General features: G+C 36.6%; 3 protein-coding genes across 5 annotated transcripts; 2 read left to right on the top strand and 1 right to left on the bottom strand.

The window, feature by feature from the left end:
- The first annotated feature begins 7,606 nt into the window (after nt 1-7,606).
- On the top strand, nt 7,607-11,779 carry LOC114714848 (protein VTE6, chloroplastic-like). 3 transcript variants are annotated; one of them, XR_003737488.1, is made up of 5 exons: nt 7,607-8,143; nt 8,296-8,549; nt 9,492-9,610; nt 10,705-10,809; nt 11,244-11,779. XR_003737488.1 is itself a non-coding variant. In XM_028899631.1 (5 exons), the coding sequence occupies exons 1-5, from the start codon at nt 7,745-7,747 to the stop codon at nt 11,334-11,336; spliced, it is 975 nt and encodes a 324-aa protein (XP_028755464.1). In that variant the 5' UTR covers nt 7,609-7,744; the 3' UTR covers nt 11,337-11,778. The 3 variants fall into 3 exon arrangements, 2 of the variants coding, with proteins under 2 accessions (XP_028755465.1, XP_028755464.1); XM_028899631.1 differs by having other exon boundaries at nt 7,609-8,143; nt 9,492-9,615; nt 11,244-11,778; XM_028899632.1 differs by lacking the exons at nt 10,705-10,809; nt 11,244-11,779 and adding an exon at nt 9,704-9,724.
- A 2,479-nt stretch (nt 11,780-14,258) lies between these two features.
- Nucleotides 14,259-15,762, top strand: LOC114714798 (protein ROOT INITIATION DEFECTIVE 3-like). The gene is made up of 3 exons (XM_028899571.1): nt 14,259-14,679; nt 14,754-15,614; nt 15,731-15,762. The coding sequence occupies exons 1-3, from the start codon at nt 14,259-14,261 to the stop codon at nt 15,760-15,762; spliced, it is 1,314 nt and encodes a 437-aa protein (XP_028755404.1).
- Nucleotides 15,763-17,766: 2,004 nt separating this feature from the next.
- Nucleotides 17,767-21,927, bottom strand: LOC114714834 (B-box zinc finger protein 22-like). The gene is made up of 3 exons (XM_028899607.1): nt 21,548-21,927; nt 19,898-20,317; nt 17,767-18,376 (listed from the first exon to the last, which is right to left on the bottom strand). The coding sequence occupies exons 1-3, from the start codon at nt 21,728-21,730 to the stop codon at nt 18,095-18,097; spliced, it is 885 nt and encodes a 294-aa protein (XP_028755440.1). The 5' UTR covers nt 21,731-21,927; the 3' UTR covers nt 17,767-18,094.

Below are 21,927 nucleotides of genomic sequence, written 5' to 3'. Positions count from 1 at the left end.
ATTATTCTGGCCATAATACTCTTCATACGTCTGACTATTATCTTTGAGAGGCATTTATATGCCACATTGCAAAGCGATATAGGTGGAAATTGTTTAACTCTTTATAGGCACTCCACTTTTGGCATTAACACAATCGGTGTCTTGTTACCTTTTGTGATATCTTTTGTTCCTTCCACATTTTCTTCACCATATCATAGACACTCTTTCCCACCACCTCCCAATTCTTTTGGAAAATTATAGCTAGGAATCCATCCTTCCCAGGTGCTTTGAGCCCACTAATTGAAAACATTACTTCCTTGATGTTTGTGTCATTTATCCTCTTGTTTATAATCTCCCATTCCTCATGAGATATCTCAAGCCACGAGTGCATTGTTGATAGCCATTCCTTGGTTTGTTCATCTTCCTTGAATAGATCCTAGAAGAAAGAGTTAATAAGCTGTCCCGTTGCCGCCTTTCCTTCCACCCAACCTCCTATGTCATTTTTCAAGGTTGTAATCTTATTCTTCCTCCTTCTTATTGTTGTCTTTGTGCGGTAAAATGTTGTATTTCTATCTCCATCATTTAGCCATTTCATCCTAGCCTTTTGATGCCACATGATTTCCTCCCTCTTTAGAATTTCTTCCAACTATTCTCTTAACTTTTCTTCTAATTTTTTGAGATGGGGCCTATAGTTTTAGTGCAAGCTTTTTTGTACCCTAACAGTCCTTCCCAATAATTCTTTCTTCTCCTTTGCAATATGGCCAAAAGTATGTTCATTCCATTCTACTAGACATCTTTCAAAGCCTCCCAAACTCTCCTATAAGTTTTGTGAGTGCTTCCAATTCTCATTCAACATACTGCCAAATTCAACATGCTGAAGCCACATAGCTTTAAACCGAAAAGATCTTTTCCTACGATCACCCTTATCGACAGATAGATAAATTAATAATAGGTGGTGATCAGACTAAATCCTGGGGCCCCGCTCTCACAAAAGCTTCACTAAAATTCCTCCTCCAATCTATATTGCACATGGCTCTATCAAGATTTTTATATAACCAGCTTCCATAAGCAATAATAGGCCCTCCCTACGTAAAACTTAGGCCTTCTAATCCCAGGTCCATAAGATTGCACCTTTTGATATTAGCACAAAACCTAACGTATTTTTTGACATTCATCTCCCACCCCCACCTCATTGTTCATTACTGTTCATAATATCATTAAAGTCCCTTGCAAGCATCCAAGTTCCTTGACACCACGTAGCTATCGCTTGTAGTTGTTCCCAGAGAATTTTTCATTCGCTTTCTCTTGGGCTGGCATAAATAGCAGTGCAAAACTAGTTCCCCCCCCCCACCAGTGATTTCACAATAGATAAATTGTTTTTGGCTTTTAATTTCTCTGATTAGAATATCTTCCTCATCCCACAGTATCCAAATACCCCCTAACATGACTTGGGCATCAACCATAACATGATAACAAAAGCCCAAATTTCTAATAAATCATTTTTCTTTTTATCCATGACAATAAGTTTCAACCAACATAAATATTTTGGATCTAAATCTTTGTTTAAATTCTTTTGGAGCAATGCCAAGCTCCTTGTTAGCTACTCCTCTTATATTCCATGTTAATACCATTAAGTATTATGACAGAAGGATAAGTCACAATATCTCTTAATTCTCGCTTCTCAATTTCTGTGTCTCCATATGCTACACTGCATCTCCTATGTCATTTTCACTTGCTAATATGAGTATATTCTTAAGGCCTCCTAAATGTTGCTATACTTCTGAAAGGCCCATTATCATACTGCTTAGATTTGGATTCGGGGTTTCCCTTAGTCCAGTCTATTGAGCCTAGCACTTGATCTGGGAGGCTTTCAAGGAAATGATCCATAATATGATCTTTCCCATCCATCTCAATATTCGCTTTAAGCCCAAATAAAGTTGACTCGCGTTTTGTAACATCCAAAGTTTTGGGCCTAGAAGTACTAGTAATAGCCTGAATTAGATAGGCTATCAGACCCTTTTTTAGCAGAAGTCCCAAAGATGAGAAAGGAAGTCAAAGTAGTTTCAGGGACTAAACTGCAAAGTAAAAGTTTTAAGGGGCTAAAGAGTAATAAAGTTAGAGGCTCTAGTAAAGTCTCGAAGGCCCAGAGAGAGAGAAAAGAAACTAGACACAGGTCAAAGGTTAAATTAGAAACCTCAAAGAGACGATTAATGAAGTTAAGTCCAAGTAGGGACTAAATTGTAAATTCTGAAAGTTATGACCAATAGGGGTAAAAATGGAAGAGGGTACATAAAATTCTAAGAAAAATCCTAAAAAATGGAAAATAATATTCTAAGACTCTTCTATGAAGAGAAAAGATGAAAATACCCCTAAGGCAGCTTAAACGGAATTTATGAGGTTGTGACCGGTAAAAAATATACTGTTTGAGGTAATTATTTGAAATAGCAAGAGACCTCAAAAATGTATACAAAAATGAGGTTAAATGGTTGAAAGGTTGTACTAATTTATAAAATTAGTCCCACAACCAAAAGGCCAGTAGAGTGGCTTTAAGAAATTAAAGAGCCGGTTTTGTCGATAAAAAGGTATTTTAGTAAATGAATTTTATGCAAAGCTTAAAGGAAGTGTTATGGGCTAAGAAAATTCATAGATACTCTCTAGAATTAAAGAGAATTTATGGATCTAACAGAAAATAATTACAGAGGCCAGAGCACTGTAATTATAGAAAAGAAGTTAAACCCGGAGTAAAAGTGCACCGATAAAATATTAATCAGAGTCTTGCACTTTACTTGGGCCACAAGTCGCCACTTGTCAAGCCTTTAATGGATGGTAATTAAAGCTTTCCAAGTGTCAAGCTACTAATGGAGAGGATCTTGACGTTGGAATTTAATTACATTATGATTTAAGTTAATTAAGAGAGAGGATTAAGATTAAGTAGGCTAATGACACTTGGCATAACATTAATGATGGTTGGAGGGATATTTTGTACACATTAATGAGCTTCTTCTCCCCCTAATTGCTGATGGAATTTCGTCCAAGTGAGAGGAAGAGGGAAAAGAGAGGGTTTTGAAGGAAACCAAGGAAAAGCTATCAACTTTGGTCATCAATCAAGGATTCAAGGTGAGATCTTGGTTCTAGATGTGTTCTTGTCTTGTTTTCCTTCTCTTTTAAGGTTGAAAAATCTATCTTCTCTCCCCTTTGATGGCTGGTCGAAATGGTTGATGAGTGGGGAAGGGAGTTTGGTTGTTAGATCTTGCTAGAACACCTCAAAGTATGGTAGATCCAAGTGGATCTATGTGAAAATTGGAAGAATTACGTGCTGATTTGATGGCTTTTTCGAATTAGTTACTGTTCATATCTGGTTCTGAAATTTGGCATGCTTAAAGTACACTCTGTGAGCTTTAAATCCATGGGTAGAACACTTCATTTGGATATGTGTACGATTTATGGTGATTTTTCAAAGTTAGGGTTTGAAATCTGGAAACAGTGTTAAGCTTTTGGAAGGATGTCGAGTTCTGTACAATTCTGGTACTGTTCGGCATAGAATTGGTTCCTGAAACTATTTTTCCTTTAAATTTAACTTAATAATCTTTCAGTGAGACTTGGAAGCACTCAATTTGGATTTTTATAGATTTAATTATGAATTTTCAAAGTTGCAAAAATTCTAGAGATTCTGCGTGAACAGTACCCGCGAACCAAAATTTTCAGATTTGATATTCTTGAATCTAAAGCCATCTAAAGTGGTCCTAATTGATAGGAAATAGATCATAAGGATGTAAAATGATAAGATTTATATTAGAAAAGTTAGAAAGAAAACCCTAAGACTAAGAGAAAGGGGTTGAGGTTCAAGAAAGCTAGTCTTGAACTTTATGTAATCTAATGGTCCTAATAGATTGTGTCATCATTATGATTATGTTTAGGACCTTTGGAACATCCAAGAGGATGTTTAGTGATGTTGACCGAATGCCCACATGGTTGGAAAGTCAAGGGAGTCAAAGGAAAAGTAAGAGGAAAGCTTGAGGTGCAAGGTAGTGAACTTACCCTTTATGTGCTTGACATGGTATGCTTATGTGTTGGTTTGTATTTGTTGTTTGAATGATGTTGTGACATGATGATTGTTGCTGGAAATGCTATTTTTAATATGTTCCCATGGCCATGCATTTTTATACCAAGCATAAAGCATGATGGCATGTCACTAGTTAACTTAAGTTTATGAAAAACTACATACCATACACTAGCATCCATCTTATGCATGTATGTGGTAATGTTTGCTACTGAGATTCCCCCGAATCTCACCCCCTTCCTAACCAACCATTTAGGTCAAATCAATGATTGGCACTAAGGGCATGAGAAGCAAGGAGAAGAAGTGAAGAATTATTAATGCTAATGATTGATATTATTATTCAATGTATAATTCTCCTATGTTGTAAGTTATGTTATGAATGCCATCAATTCAATGTATGTGCTTAGGATGTTTATGGCATGAATGAAAGTATATGAGCATGAATGGGAAAAAGTAAGCCCATGTTAGGTATGCCAAAGAAATAAAAAGAATCAAAGTAAAGAGATATTAAGGGATAAAACGTAGGTCCTGAAGCAGTTAATTTCAAGCTTTCAGTTCAACCTATCATATGAATGAGTTAAGCTACGGAATTTGGTACACTTATAATGCATATCCCAAGCTTTAAAATGAGTGGTAAATCACATCATTTGGGTGTGTATACAACGAGATATGAATTTTCGAAGTTAAGGCGCAAAATCTGGAAAGTCTAGATTTTACCAAATGAATAGTAATTTTAATCCAATAAACTGTATGTTTTCAGTGAGGATGAGTTTAGTTGAATATTTTTTCCTTAAAGAGCATTGAAAGAGCTTTTCGTAAAATTTTGGAACACCTCCATACGATTTTTTTAGAATTAGTTATGATTTTTCAAAGTTAGACCTGTAATCTGAAAACTGGACAGTGAACAGTAATTTTCCGAAAATTAACGTCCAAATTGAAATTTTTAAGCTTAAGACCATCCAAAGTGGTCTAGAATGGTTCTAAATAAATGCTAAGGTATTATATAAGTAAGGTGTGACACGTTTATCTCCAATTTCTGCTCTACCTTTGTCCACTCTTTCTATGTTTTTAACCTCACTCAGCCCATTAGCTTGTTTGTTAGATAAGCCTAATTCCAACTGTTGTTCTTTTTCTCCCCTCCTGTTGCTCAACCCAGATTAGTAGTGGGTCTGGTCACTAGTCCTTCTTTTATGAGTTTTTCTACCTACATTTTCTTCTCTTTTACTCTTTTGTCCTCCCTCTTTTTCCATTAGCATCTCACCACTCCTCTAACCTTTTACATCTTGCTTCTTTTTTGACTTCGCTTTTCCTCCCTTACTTTCCATATCAGTCACTATCACTTTGTCATATCGGTTCCTCGAGTCACTTGGTTCCGTAATGTTTTCACCAATTTTTGCCACCCTATTAGAGATATCTTTTAGGGGTCTCCTACTTTCTTCCTCCCTTATGGTACATGCGTTTACTCCTCCTTTGACTCAAGAATTTCAAATCTAGAGGCTTTTACTGCTTTTTCTGTCTCTCCTCTAACATTCTTTATTTGCTGCTTTGTCCCCTTCCCTTCTTTCGTGCCTGCTTTTCTACCTCTTTTTGGCTTCTAAGCAATCATCATTACCGGCGAGCTTTGTTGGTTATCCTCTACTTCTTTCTCTTGAGGGCAGTGCTCCTTGTTATGTCTGAATTTTTCATAGTGAAAGCAAATCGATGGCAGTCCCTCATATACAATCCTCTCTTGATTCCCATCCACAACATATGGCGGGAGTAGGGGGATTCAAATTGATCTCCACGCACATTCTGGCGTACATTGTTCTTGCTTTCATGAGCGTCATTTCTTCATCCCGATAGCTTTGCCAATCTTATTTCTCGATAGATAAAAGAACTTTTTATGATAATAATCTCAGGGGGTCCCCGTATCCTTACCCACACTACGATCCTTTGGATCTTTTCAACCCATGGCCTGAAATTTCTCTTCCAAGTTTGCACCGTTAGGTAACTATTCTATATTATCCATGGTTTGCCTTCCAATGCAAAGTAGTAGTCATCCACATCTTTAAAGGTGGTCGTCATGTACCCATTCCCTATATTGTTCGGTTCCACACTATTGGACTTCTCCCAGAGTTGTTGAATCTTCCTCCTCAATTGCATGAATCCCAGAGTTCTGTCCAGAAGTTTTATAATCAAAGTATTCTGCCATTTATATTCCAATCTTCTTCTTTCTTCCTCTGAAAAGTCAATACTCGGACCTGCCACAGTGTTAGTGACTGTGACGCCCTTGGTGATAGCTTCTTCCTTAGGAAAGAACAAGTTTCCATCCTAAGGATCATCTCCACTTGGTTCTTCCTTGCTCTAGATTCTTCATTAACTCGTGGTTTAAGGTCTTCTCAATAAGACATGTTTAGTTTCTGTGTCTGGCTTTCCATCTCTTCGTCCGGTAGCATCCATTCCTCTTCTTTGGGTTGCAATGATACTTTCCCTGAGAAAACACCTCTCGTCTTTTATAACTTCCCTCGAGCTTCATCTTTTTTCTGCTTGACACTCTTTTGTGGTTCTCTAGATAGCTTAGGCCATGAGAATCCCTCCTCTCCTCTCTCGTTTAAGCTCGTTTCTTGCTTACTACCTCTTTCTACTTCCCCTCTTCCCCCAAGGGCATTCCATCCCAAGGGCAGTCAGGGGGTTGTTTTCGAAGGTTATTGTCAATTGTTGTTATGGAAAAGCTCAATGCCTTTCTTTTTACAGTCTCTTTCTAGAATTCTATTTTGTTAGATTGTTGTCATAGAAAATATTTATTTTAGTCGACAAATTCTTTTACTTGAAGAGGGGATGGATTAAAGAGGGGAGAGGCTAGTGGGTTGGCAGATGGCATAAAAAGTTCTTTAAATCCTTATAATAATATTTATTTATGTCATTTTGACTCAATTATGATTTAATTTTTAAATTTTAACCCCAATGCACGCACTTAAAATTCAATTTATAAACTTTGATACACTAGAATTATTATTTTTATAGTTTTAATTATTTAGAATTTTAATCGCTAAATTTTGTGTTTGATTTTTATTTTAATCCTAGATAAAAGACCACAATCTACTTTATCTATCATATTTATTTTTTTTATCCTTATAATAATAAAGTTCTAGCCAGTGTACTTAATTGATAAGGGTATTTTAAAAAAAAACAACACCTAATGATTATAAATAATTAGCTCAACAAACTTTCTTAATTTATTTAAATTAGTTAACTAGCGCTTAATATAAGTGCCGGAGGTGGTAACTTATGATGGTTCAACTCTAAGGGCTTAAACTTATGTTCTAGTCCTTAAACTCTTCATTCAAGATTTTTTACGATGATTGCTTTCTCGTAAACATTTACAAAGGAAGGTGATTAGACCGAATTCTTCACAAATTTGTCATGTAAAACTTAGATACATGAAATGAAATGTATCAATATTTTCTTTTGCCAAGAAATGTATCAAGATTTATTAACGCGGTAATGTGTTGTAAATTGTATAATATCGATACGCTGAAATGGATATTTATTGATATTTATGACAAGTTTGACCAATTTTCTTGATGCCATTAACCTTGTGAAATCTCGATGGAGCCCTCTCGCAAGTCAAATCCTTTTCCATGCACACATTGATTAACTCCAGTCTCCTCCCCAAGATCTTCTCGCGCATCTCCTTCACATTCAGGCTTGTCACAAATCCAAAGAATGTGCATTATGGCCGATTCAACCTTGCTCGTTACTTTCCCTTCGACCTTTCCCATGGGACCTCGTCGTTCTTCGTACCCAATTCTTCATTCTCTCTCCCCAAAACCCCCAATTCTCAATCTTCGTCTTCACTCTAGTTCGCTGAGACTCCCGAGGTTGACTTATCATGTCAGCAATGTTCAAGAAGCTGTTGGAAGTGCTATTACTCTCATCCAATCGTCTCCTCCCACGTGGGAATCTGCTCTTGCTACCAATCTCTTGATCTTCCTTTTGGGTTCTCCCCTTTTGGTTGCTGGCTTGTCTCTCTCTGGTATTGGTGCTGCTTTTCTTCTCGGAACACTCACTTGGCGCGCTTTTGGTCCTTCTGGGTTCCTTATCGTTTCTGCCTATTTCATCATTGTAAGCCCAATTTCTCTTTTTTTTTTTTTGTCTTTATTTATTAGCTGACCTGAGAATGTTGATTTCTGATGCCTTTGTGATGTCAAATTGGTTATTCATTGAGTTCTATGCATTTCTTTGTTCATTGGAGTTAATTATTTGAGCTTTCACAGGGTACAGCAGTTACGAAGGTCAAGATGGCTCAGAAAGAGGCTCAGGGAATTGCTGAGAAAAGAAAAGGACGAAGAGGTCCTGGTAGTGTTGTTGGATCCGGTGCAGCTGGCTGCCTTTTTGCTTTGCTCTCAATTTGGGAATTTGGGGGAGAGGCATTTTCCCAGCTATGGCTTCTTGGTTTTGTTGCCAGTTTTTGTACGAAGTTGAGTGATACTGTCTCAAGTGAGATCGGGAAGGCATATGGCAAAACAACGTGAGTAGTGAACTCCGGTTCGGACCTGGCATTATTCTATTGTTACATCAGTAATTTGCCTGTAGTTATTTAGGTCTCAATTGAAGGATTTTGAGGTCTCTGGATTTCTGAGCGTCATTATATTCTTCAATCCTTTTTTGGGCTGAATATGCGGTAATGATTCTTTTCCCCTACCCTCTTATCCTGCAAGGAAGGGAAGATGGTTTGTGAGCGGGGTGGCGTGGGAGGTTTTTTTTGCCTGAATTTTCAAACCTCTCCAACATGGGTGTGGGTTGGGATTTATATAATTTTTTCTTGTTGAACCCTTTCCATTTGCTTGCCTATTACTTTAAAGGACTAACATTACAAAGATAATACTAAAAATTCCACCATCTAGACCCACTTCGCCTCATTGATGGCAGATATGACTTAATCAGTGTGGGGATGGATTGCCATCCAATTTTTAAATTAAGATCCCATCTATGGAGTGGATTGTCTCCCCCATCCCGCCCCACCTGACCCATTATGACCACCGCACTCCACCCTATTTCTGCTTTTTCAATACTCAATCAAGCCTCAAAAACAGGGTTGTTTCTGCGCCCAGCACAATTCAGATACTCACACTAGATAAGATGTGACACTTCAAAGTCGAAATTTCATATGGACACATAAATTTTGCATCGCCATGTCAATCCCCAAGCTTCCTAGCTTTTTGTGAGGTTGATGGCCTTGTTGATATGAATAAAATATGGTTACATGTCCATCTCTCCTTTTTGGGCACTGGATGGATGATGTTGATTGCTCTTAATTACATGTATATTTTGCTTGATATACAGAATTACTATTGGCCTGATTACATGAGTTATTCAAACCTGGTAGTTTATGTTTCACTTTCTTCCAGTGTTCTTTGGTCCATGTTTCCTATGAAATTCAGTTGTAACATGTGTGCTGCATAATGTCCAGGTATCTAGTCACAACATTTAAGATAGTTCCGAGAGGAACAGAAGGGGCTGTGAGTGTTGAAGGAACTTCAGCAGGGATTCTAGCATCTATAGTTCTTGCCTTTCTCAGTTGTCTCTTGGGTAAGGTATTTCTCAAATTTCTAACTTTGCATGTGTTGTTTCTTGATAGGAATTCTGGAAACCTTCTAACCTGTAATCCTGGAAACTGTTTAGCATTTAACTAGTGCAAAAAAGGACAAGCGTGCCTTACATGTTGGATGGACATTTGGGTACTTGGACAAAACAGGAAGTCATGGTAGGATTCATCCAAATCATGTATTGGGCTTCCTAATTTGTTAGTTATCGTAGGGAAAAAGTAATAGAAAAATAGTTGTTTAGTAATGATAATAAGGGTATGATAAACATTGTTTGTCTTGATTCTCTTGCAAGGGAATGCATTTCCTTTCAGCAACCTAATGGGACATTATGTATACTCAAAATCACCTGGCTTATGATATAACTAATTGAAACATGTCAAAGTTCTGGCCAGAAGAGCTGCCAGCACTCGGCAGCTGGTTGCAGCACTTTTTCTTTAGTTTAAAGTGGGTTAGAATCCGCAGATGAGATTAATGCATGTTGAAGGCTAAAATGTATATTTTGTTTGAAAATCTTTTAACACATGACTGAACTACATTTGCTGCGTGCATCTCATAATGCAGGCAGATTAATTTTTCCAGGTGATGTCATATCATATATTATTGAATTAGATAAAATATGGGATGAGCTCAGGGGTAGTAATTGAAGCTCAGCCTGAGCCTGTTCTAGTATGTTGCTTCCCCAGCTATGCTTTAATTAACAAAATATCCGGAAGAACCAAAAAATGAAAATTAAGAGGCCTCTTCCTCAAGATTTGGCATTCTATTTTAGTGCACATATGTAGATACTTTGTCCTATCCTCTCTCTCGCTGAATGGACTTCTGAATAACATATAAATATAAAATCATGGAAACCAATATTGTTTTCTGTTATCTGATCCCTATGTATCCCTCGAGTCTATGACTTTATCGGCTATGCCCAGAATAGATGTGCACTAATGCCATTTTTGGTCTCAAAAAATAGTGAGAGAAATTTGATGCGCATTAATGGTGTGGGGAGTTAAGAAGAGTGGATTGCATGACATGTATTAATCTATTTGGGATGTGCTAATGACTTGTAAATGCTTTTTCATGAAACAGATCAATACACATGAAGCAGCTATATGTGTTCTAGCTTCTCAGATTGCTAATCTCAGCGAGAGCTTCGTAGGTGCTGCACTTCAAGGAAAGAAAGGATTTCAATGGGTAGGTTCATAAAATTATTCATGTTATGATACCTTCAGGATTGCCTTATGTTCCTATCCTGCCTCTTTTAGGTCTTGTGCTTTTAAAGCGGGAACCTGAAGGTAGGGTTGTAAGAAGTACTAAAATAATCAAATGTGAGCCTATCAATGAGCTTTACTCAGTATCTCTAGACTTGTTTCTAGGGCTTAAGGATTTTGAGTTCAAATCCCAACCAAAACCAAAATCAACAAAAATAAAATTTCATCGTGAAACATGGCAAGTTCAGGTGATATCGATATATTTTATGATACCATTGCTCTGGTGCAAATCATATTTTCAGACCCATTTCTCTTTTATTTATTCATCATGTTGGAAAATGAAAAGTAGGCTGGATTTAATTAAATAGTTTGACTTGTATATCTGGTCCTGTATGTTTATTCTATCCTGTTCTGCAGCTTACCAATGATGTGGTCAATGTCATCAACATATCGATTGGCAGCTTCATGGCAATCTTATTTCAGCTAGCACTCCAGAAGTTGAATATTTAATTTCGCTGCTAGCTTTAGAAGGAGATCAATCATCCCATTTGTTTTATGGCAATAGATCAGTGTGGATGGATACACTTGCCATATAAAACTGAAAAACAAATGCAAACACTCCAGGGAGTTCATGTTTCTGAGATCATGTGCAAGCTCAATGCGGACAACCATAGCCATTTTTCCTGGTGAAACTGGGTATTTTGTTTGTTACGAGGTTTCATTGACCACATTATGACAAAGAATGACAGTGGCTATGATAGCAAAATAACTATTGGGTTCATCCTGTTGTAGATGTAAATTTTCTTGTTGTCAGGTTAATGTTAATAAATATAGCAGTTTCCATTGGATATTCAACTGGTGGAGATTCATTTCATTTAGAGTCTGTTTGGTTCAACTTCTTCACACCCAATTCCTAATAATCAAGTACCAGATGTCATGAAATGTTAACTCCCAATTCTTGTTTTCATGGGAAAATCAAGTACTAAATTTCATGAAATGGGATCCCTTAAAAAAATGCTATTAAATCCATATTCTACTTGTTTGAATCTTTATGTTTAGTTATTGATGGAACACAATGACACCATACAATCCATGTAATCGATTGTTGTATTCTTGGTATCATGCTTATCAGTCATACTTTATTCACCTTGTTTGTGTCATACTAGGAGAGTTTTGAAAGTGTGCGGTCTTTATTTTCTGGCACCTAGTTGGATTGGATCTCACACACAGTGAAGGGCATGTTTAGTGAGAAAGAAACGCAGCCCAAGAATCAATCACATTCTTCAAGGGATGTTATTAACCAATAGAATGATTATTGGTTTTTCCAAATATATAATTACATCAGAAGTTAAACTGGTTTAAGCATATCAATAGCAAGAGAAAGTTAAGGAAAAGCCTGATCATGTTGTCCCTTGGACTTCAGTGACAGCTAATACAAAGGTTGGCATGGCTCGTTATTACCTACGTGAGTGCTCTTTCATGCCATCCACGATGTATATAATAGGTTGTTGCCAAGTAATAACGACAATCTTTTTTTTAACCATTATAATCATTATTCCTTGTTAATCTCTATTCTTTTGAGTTATTGTTTTATTAATTAATTTTGTCCATTTTATCATGTACTAAAGACCCTGTCAATCTTGCCAAAGTACAACTCAAATAAAGAAACTTATATATGTACTCTTATTTATACTTATATAACCAATCCTATAAGGTTTATCATAAGTTACTACCTCTAGTCTTTCATATAAAATCTAGTTTGTAGTTCAAATTGAATTACAAACTAAATTTTATATTGAGGAAGGGAGATAGTATATTATTCATGAGATGAGTAGTACATCTTATCGCAGAATATATGCATTTTAATTTAACCAACAAAAAGAAAAATTCCAATACCGAAACCCATTGGTTATATATCAATATCCCTTACAAAATATAAAAATTGCCAACAAAACTTGGTCCAGTTGATAAGGAGTCGGTGTATAACCCATAAGGTTGTAAGTTCAAATCCCATTATCGATATGAAAACTTTATTGGTGAGCGATCTGTAAGTATTTCTGTAAATACTTTTCGAGCTTGGAGACATGCCCTAATCCTTATGAGTCTTTAGGACTCAACTCTCCTAAACTCTTCTATAAAAAAAATATAAAATCTACAAAAACTGCTTGTTTGCAAAACACAAAGTGCCACTTATTTTTATCTACATGTAAACATACTTGGAGAGACTTGCCAAATTACTTGTAGAGTTTTCTGTCTATACTCATATAAATATAAAAGAATTTATCAATTACAAACTGCTACAATGATAGCACTATCCGTCATACTTAAATGAGGTTTTAGATTTGAGTTTAGTATTGATATGTTTATGCGTATACATGTATTTAAGTTATATAAACAAAAAATATAAATATGCATGAAAGAAGTTGATATTTTAAATTTAAAAGGAGACTTCCAGTCTAATCTAAGGAGGATTTGCAAAGAAACATCGTTAAGATAAGCCAAGACTGAAATATACATACTTGCATCCTAGTAAACGCTAGATTTGCATCCTCTTCATATCTTTTTCTCATATCTCTCTATACGTATGCATCCATTGACTGTTTTTATAAAAAGACAATATATATAAATAATAAAAAAAGCCAGTTGAGAAAAGTGTTTCTAAATAAATTATATATGTGGTAGTCGACATTTATTATTATAAATGGAAAGATGTTAAAATTGAAGAAAATCGCTAAAAAAATCTTTCATTGTAAAATTTATTGTTCAAAGGTACTTAAAAAGTATAGATCTTTGAGCAGATGCCACTCATCTTCCGCTGTGCAGAATATAAATTTCACTCGTATCCTTAACCAAATTTCTGGTACCTCGTTCAGGCCCAAAAAAAAAAAAACCAGTTATTTTTCTAAAAATAAAGTTAGCTGCTTTTTTTAAGATATTGACTAAAAAAAATAATACTCATACGGTCCTAAATATAAGACCCTTTTTGTAATGTACTTTACACTATAAAAAAATTTTATATTTAGGGGGTGTTTGGGTTACAACCAAGCTATGGTTTCAAAAGTGATTTTACGATCTACGAAGCAAATATATGAAAGAGTTTGTCTCGATTTATGAAAAATACTTTTTAAAAGCACTTCTGGAAACACCCTTTTAGATATGGAGGAGGAGTATATAGCATAATTTGCAATCTTTCACCGGTCACATTCTTCACGGTATGTTATTGACCAGTACTATATATTTGATCTCGAAAATTTTTATAAATTTTATATTACATGTGTTTTTCATTCTCTAGTCCTCATTATGTCCCTAGAGATCCGCAATACTAATGACATTAGTCAAAAATCCCACACATGCTCCTCACGTTTCCTTACCATATTAGTATATTAGCATTGTTCCTTCTCATTCCGTAATCCTCACTCACACAACTACAATATGTCATCTTCTTCCTACGAACTTGTCCTTACCAGTTCTCCAGATGGCCCCATCGTCGCCTACGATGCCTCCACTGGGGTTGAAGTCACTCGCTTTCCAGGCACACGGTCACCCCGCCGGGGCCTCACTGTGGCCGGAAATAGCTTCATTGCCGCGTCTCATGTGTCACCCGACACGGCCGCGGTGTCCATTCACCTCTACAACTGGCACACTTCAAGTGTGCTTCACAGATTCTCCGTGCCTGAGTTTGTTGCCCCACTTGCTGCTACTCCCGACGGCGGCTATATCTTCGCCGGAGGCCAGTCTGGAACCATCCATTGCTTCTCTGTTCCTTCTGGGAATGTGATCAAGTCTTTTCCTGCTCACACAAAACCCATCTCTTGTCTCCAACTCAGTATTGATGGGTCATTGGTAATTTCAGGTATATATGTTTGATATATAAATATATATATATTATTAACTTTGGTTAACATATATGGTACTTTGTGATTTCAGGCAGTGATGATGGAAGCATTATGGTGATCCCAACTTTTCAAATCGTAGAATCATCAGACTCAAACTCAAGCTCAAAAGACTTGATTCTGCAGCATTGGAAGAAGGCACATTCAGATTCAGTCACAGCTTTGAGCACAGGAATAGGGCTATGCAACTCCATGCTTGTCTCGTCCTCGCTAGATTCAACCTGCAAGTTCTGGAATCTTCTAGAGGGAACCCTCCTTCGCACAGTGACCTTCCCTTGTGCCATAAATGGTCTGGCCATGGCCATAGACTTGTCATCATCAGACTCACACTTGTTCGCTGCAGGATCAGACGGGTCGGTTTACAAAGCATCAATGAATAAGGCCAAAAAACCCAGAAAACCACAGAATAACAACAACGAAGCTGATGATGATCAAGAACTGATGAAGAAATGGAACAAAAGCCACGTGGGGTCCACTGAATCAGTGGTTGTGGTGAATGAAGGGAGGAATCTGGTGTCTGCAGGTGAAGATGGTAGCGTGTGGATGTGGGAGATTGACACAGAAGAAGTAACAATGGTGATAAAAGATAACAGTAATGGATTAATGGAAGGAAGTATCAGTGATATGATAGTGGCTAGTGGGATTACTGAATATAGAGGTAAAGGGAAGAGTAGTGATAATGGTGGTGGTTGCAGTAATAGGTTGACTTCATCAGAGCTGTTGAAAGAAGAAGTGGTTAGGTCAATGAAGAAGATAATGGAGGTTGGAGAAGTGCTGAGAGTGGTGGAAGAAGATAAGAGGAGAGCCATTAATATGCTGGAGTCTGCAATTGCTATGTATGAGAAGCTCTTGGAGCTCATACTTGAAGAAGCTTTGAAAGGTTCTAGTGATGGGAGTAATGAAGAAGAAGAGGAGGAGGATGAAGATAAAGAAGAAGGAAAGAAACAAGACGAGTAATTATTGAAATGCTATAATAATTCCCGATGTAATCTGAGTTTGTGAACTTTTCAGATTCGTTTGGATCCATATTTATAACTTTTTAAGAATTTAGGCTTTACCTCATACTACTTAAGATTTATAAATAGTATTTCTTCTTAACATAAGAATTAAATACTCCTCCAGTCCTAAATATAAGACCGAAGGAGTAATTAATTTGTAAAAATTAAAAAATTTACTAGTTATCTTAGTTATTTGTCAATGCGTTGGTTACCTTTTAAATGAATGATTTACAAGGATACTATATGTTCTTGTGGATATATATGTGCAGTTAATTAACAAGAGATAGTCTAGAAAACATAACAAATTTGAGAGACAAATTTGACTGGAATATTATACTCCTCCGGTCCTAAATATAAGTGGGTCTTATATTTAGGACCGGAGGAGTATTTAGGATCAAATCAATTTTTTTTACTAGCTTTTATAATTAGAATCGGAGGATTTGAGAAAGTATATATATCTGTCGTCATAAATAATAGATCTAATGTCAAAATGAAAAGAGTATGTTTTCACTAGACACCTTGGCGCGCCTTTCTTTAATGGGGAGAAATATGCATACGAAGGTGTTGGATGTGATTGACACCATCCCTAACGGAATGGACCAAACACATGAAAACCCAAAAGCCCAATTTCATTAACGAGTGTGGATCATGCTTACTCAGTGCATTCCAGGCACGCTCGGGTTTATAGTACCTAGTTTTATAACATAATTTTTTCTGGTCTTATTTATAAGTTATTTTTAACATGTTTTATATAGGTTAAGAAAAACCTTAAACTTAATTAATTCTCATTTAAAATTCAATAAATTTCTAACTTTATCCTTATTTAATATACATTATACCTCATATAAATAACGTGAACACAATAATAAATGAAGGGTGAAATTGTGCATCGATGCAAAAAATTTCTCTTAATACCCGCTAAATAGAACCAAAAAATGTCTCCTCTCCCTACTTTATAAATAGAATCAGAAGAGTATGGCTTAGCGCACATGACTTAAATGTCAGGAGCACACCTAAATTAATATATTGTGAATTAAAAAAGGATTTCATTAGAGTCACTTTTTTTGTGACATTAAAGTCACTCATTTTGAATATAAAAGGATGTCCTTAAGAATTATTCAACAATAATTAAATTCGGGGGGGACGTCTTATTCAAATAAATCATTACAAGACATGGACAGCTCATAGAAAAATCCTAACAAAAAATAAAATTAAGAATTGCCTTTACCAGATACGGAACTTGCTGGAGCGACAAGGGAACTGAGTGAAAGCTCCATTGAAAATTGACCCATTTCTCACCGGCTTCACTGAGATATTGTCTGGGAAAAAAGACAACTTTTTTTGCGGATGGTGTGGCGCAAAGTCAACCCCAGACGTGAATCTGATTCTAATAATAACAAGTGACTCCACCCACAATCATATTTTCTGACTCAACCTGTGGCTCAGAAAGGGCCACAAGCAGCATAACGTAAAACCCCACACTGACCCCCTTGCTGTGTCGCATTCTCAGTCACACGTCCGGCTCTTGAGAATTTGTGGAGAAGATGGAGACAGTTCATGGTCCGGTTCTTCCCCTTTCATACTGTTGAAGATATTTTTGGCCTTTTGGTATTATTATTCAAACAACAATAACATGCAAATGCATGGATTTAGTGGCTTGAGATAAGAATATTGAAGACTTTGATCAAACTCCTGATTTTTCTCTCAAACAATCTGGATGCTTCTAGAAGAATACACTCATCAAACGGCGGCCTGGACATTTGAATTTCAGCTAGTTTCATAAATTATAAATTTCTTAAATATATTCATCAACAAGTGTGCAAAGTGGCCATGGAAAATTTTAAAACGCATATCTCATCATTCTATTCTGACAAAAACAATCCATATCTCAAAGTTAATCACCGTAAGGAATTATTAGTTAAACCAAATGACTAGAAAGCTAATATTTTCAAGAGATTTAACGCCAAAAAAAAATAAAAGACTGCCCAAAGAAACCAAATAACTCGAACCTTTTCTGCGGAGGACAACTAAACTAACACAAGGCCAATATTGGGGAAAAAATCACTACCATAGCCAAATAAATAAATAAATAAATCTCTAGTGGATTCTTCTACTGAAGTGAGAATGTTGCAGCAACAAAAGTACTTTACACTCCCTTTATTAATGCTGCTTTCTTCAGCTAGTTCCCAATGCGAAATGTAGAGCTAATGGTGCACACTCATAAGAAACTCAAGACAACCCTGAACATAAACTTGCAGCTGCTAAAGTTAAACTTCTCTAACCTAAGACAGCTTATAAAGCTTGCATCCCAGGATAACACAGAATAAAAGAGCAGAAAACCTAAGACACCGCAGTAATGGTCTCTAAGGAAAAGACATTACTGTCGCCTTCGCCGCTTTGATAACGTACTATTTCTCTGAGCATAAAGAGGCTGTTGGATGTGAGGAGAACATATGTCAGGAACAAACATAGCATTATTAGTCGATGAATATCGAGGATCTTTTGGCCAATATAAGCCTGAAGCCGTAGGAGGGGAAGGGATCTGAGGAACCGTCCAAGACGAATCCGGAACAAACCCCAAGTGATCATCATAATCCATTTCCTCTTCACTAGATCTTAATACAGAAGAATCCGAATCCCCAAACTTGCTGCTTTCAGCCTGCAAAAGCTCATTAGGAAAACAGAAGGTGAGAAGGGAAATCACAGACGCATTGTTTGCTATCAATATAAGGACACATCACAAACGATAACTCTCCAAATGCCCAACTAGAATGGAGAGTTACAACACATTGATCTAAAATTTCAGAACACGTTTGAATAAACACACATGGACACTTTTACATATATTTTAATATAGGAGACCAGAGGCATGCCTTGTGCAATGTGCCTGAAGTTAATACAATAAGTAAAATGTGCAAAATATACAATTGTATGCAAATGCAGTCATACGGAGAAGATATTAACCATATATCGGATACAGCCAATAGACTACCTTTTCCGCATTCATTATTCCAGTCATGATAAAGCAATTTGAAGGCATTAATATATGGCTTTGTGTGGGACAACCGTTTATTATTCATATTTACATTCTACAAGGCTGTAGCAGCGAGTCATTATCCCCTCCAACCAGTTTCATTATGGGAAAATTTCAGATGAGTCCCAGGTAAAGAAATTAATTTCTGATAGGTTCTTTGAATCTGACTTACTACGCACAAGTCCCTTAAAGAACTTGTTTTCTGTTAAATTACAATGCAATTATCCAATAGGACCAGGCATCTCTACTTCTCTATCAAAAAGAAGATAAAACCACTAAGAGAGAAGAAAGAAAACATCCCAACTTAGAATAGACTAGCCCCACACACCTATTCTCACTGTCCCACACTCTGACTAGCTATAATTAACCTTCAGCCTAACTAACTTCTAGAACTCCTCATTAGCTTCCATGTGCTCCTCCACCTAGCCCCCTTTCTTAAACCAAATTCATGCTAACTGTGCTGTTTGCTTTCTCCACCGTCCCACAGGCTCTAATAACTGAAGACCCATTGTTCTCAAAGGTCCAGTGTTTCACAGATAGAAAGGTTTGCAAATAAGAGAGAAATGAAAAACAGAACTCAAGGTTAAATCTCATCACCAACTCCCCAAAGTAATAATCCTATATTGCTCAATTGAAGCATTTCAGGTTATATCATTTCTCTGACCCTCTCAGAACAAAGCTCTAGGAAAGCAATTCACAAGAACAAGCTCTTTAATCAATCCATAGCATATCCACAGTTCCTCACAGCCCCATTCCACCTCTGCTACCAAAACCATGGCCACAAAATTCCTTCATTTAAAATACATTCATGAGAAAAAAATCTAGATGTTCTTAGATGATTTCTCTACACACTAATAAGAACCTATATTTTCCTGTAGTGTCGTATAATAGGACAAAATACATTCACGAATGATGTGAGATTTGCCAAATCATGTTCACAAGTGAGCAAGTGCATATGCACGTAAAAGAGAGCAGTGTCCAGGCTTATCAATTATTAAATATACCCATAATTATAATCCAAAAATTAGACGGATAAAGACTCCACAGAGCAACCAATGACATTTGGAGGCACTAACATACAATTAACAGCCTTGACTTGGATATAGACAATTCAAGGACGCTATTGTTTAGCTAGCACAAGCATACCTTGGATGGACCATTGGCATTATCCATGAAATTGAAATTTTGACTGAATTCATTGAAACCAAAATATTCATCAAGCGGCCAGTTAGTAGAACCACCACCATAAGACACTTTGGTTGGTTGAAACTCCTCAATTCCCCCAACTTGGGTAGGTAACAATTCATTGTATTCAGATGGCTGAGGCGTTGAAGAAACCTTCTTGGAGATAGAAGTAGATACCACATCTGACACTTTTCCCCCAGAATCTGACTTCATGGAGGACGATGGAGCAACAGGCTCAGTAGCTTCAAGACCCACTCTTACACCAGTAAGCAGAAACCTCCGATGAGCAGAGACATAGGAATTTGCTGTGTGTATTGCCACATCACATTTTCTGCATAGTAAGGCTCGGTCCTCCAGACAGAAGAAATAGCCAGCTGTTTCCTGTAAAATATAGCAGGCTCTTGTGACAAGCTTGCCCTTAATGACAAAGGCTCCTAATTTATTTAAGTAGAACCAGAAAGGATAAGAAGTTAAGGTTCTCATTCATCAACAATGCTGACAATAAATCCTACATTTTCTAAGGAGAAGAAGCACTTTTAAATGACTCAACTCTCGGATACTGTCTCATCTGCAAGGAAAAGAATGCATCTCACATGACAGTCATGCTTCCCTTGACAACAATTGAAACGCTCATATTGAGGCGTGATTATCTCACATAAGATCTTTGAACAAGTTGAAAGTGAAAGGAGCAATAATTCACTCGTAAATTTAGTTTTCTTTTTTCATAATTAAAATGTAAGAAATATCATAACAAAGATTTAGTATATTGTTTTGAGTGGTTGAGAATTGAGACACGAATAATACAAGGGCAACAAACAAGAAGCTGAGTAAGAATAAAAACGGGGTTAAAAAGCAACACAGTTCTTAGTAAAGTCGAGGAATCGCACTTTATATTCTGAATAAAATGGTTCTTTTATTTTGAAACTCAACTTATATTAATTATAACTTCATTAAAATTACGTCTGTTGAGAGAATGTTCAGGTACGATAAGAATAAGAAATTTACCTCACAAAAAAATAGGAAACTCAAGATGCAAGAGGAAGAAATTTTATCACTGGAAACGAAATAAACAAACAAACATAGCAAATGTTCTCTCTTACAAAAATAAAAAGGGATTCTACTAAACAATCCTCAGAATGTAAAGTGTTACTATCAATTAAGATTAAGATAAATAAAGAACAGGTAAAGAACATATATATTTTCCAGCACAACATAAATAACAAAAACAGAAGAAAAAGATCTTAGAAAGACTAATATGAACTTCATCCAGATCTACGCTTCCAACAAAATCCATGGATACCGTATGTTATCACTTCAGAAGAACTTGTATGTCCAATCATAAAAATAATCCAAAAAGCCCTGTACTTGCAGATCGTATCAGGGACTAATGACTAACGTATATACAAAATTCGAAACATCTGCAAGCAATCACTAATATGATATAAAAATTTGCACAAAATAAGAAGATAAAGTATGAAAAATCCAACAAAAGTAACGTTGCTAGAGGCTTCTAAATACTAGCTCCAGGAAATACTCCACGCAGAAGCCCAACGAACACAAAGTTCTATACAACCTGGAGAATTCCCGTGGAAAGGAGAACTATTAAGATACCTGACAAATATCACATTTGGGCATGTGAGAGGAAGAGGTAGACAGAGGAACCCTCTGGTGCTTAGTAGCCAGCTTATTAGCTGCATGAACCTTCTCGTCGCATTGCCGACATAGCGCCGCCTCGTCCGCGCAGCACAGAACCTCCGCCTCCGCCGCCTCACACACGTTGCACTGAATCTTCATCTTTTTTTCTCAGCCACAATCCTAGAGATTCTCTTCTTTGCCACCACAAAAACAAAGAAAGTAAAGAAATAAAAGGTTGATTCGCTTCCGTCTAGCAGAAATTCCTCAGCCTCCTTGAGAAGCCAATCGCAGAAAGCTTGGAGCTATAGAAATAGCTAATACAGAGAACTTCTGAGGGCAAGTGGAATTGAATTCCA

This window comes from Neltuma alba, unplaced genomic scaffold (assembly GCF_004799145.2).
Source record: "Neltuma alba isolate B1F8T4 unplaced genomic scaffold, ASM479914v2 tig00011543_pilon, whole genome shotgun sequence".
Classification (NCBI taxonomy): domain Eukaryota; kingdom Viridiplantae; phylum Streptophyta; class Magnoliopsida; order Fabales; family Fabaceae; genus Neltuma; species Neltuma alba.
Note: the sequence above shows the minus strand (reverse complement) of the source record. Positions and strands in the feature narration are given on the sequence as shown.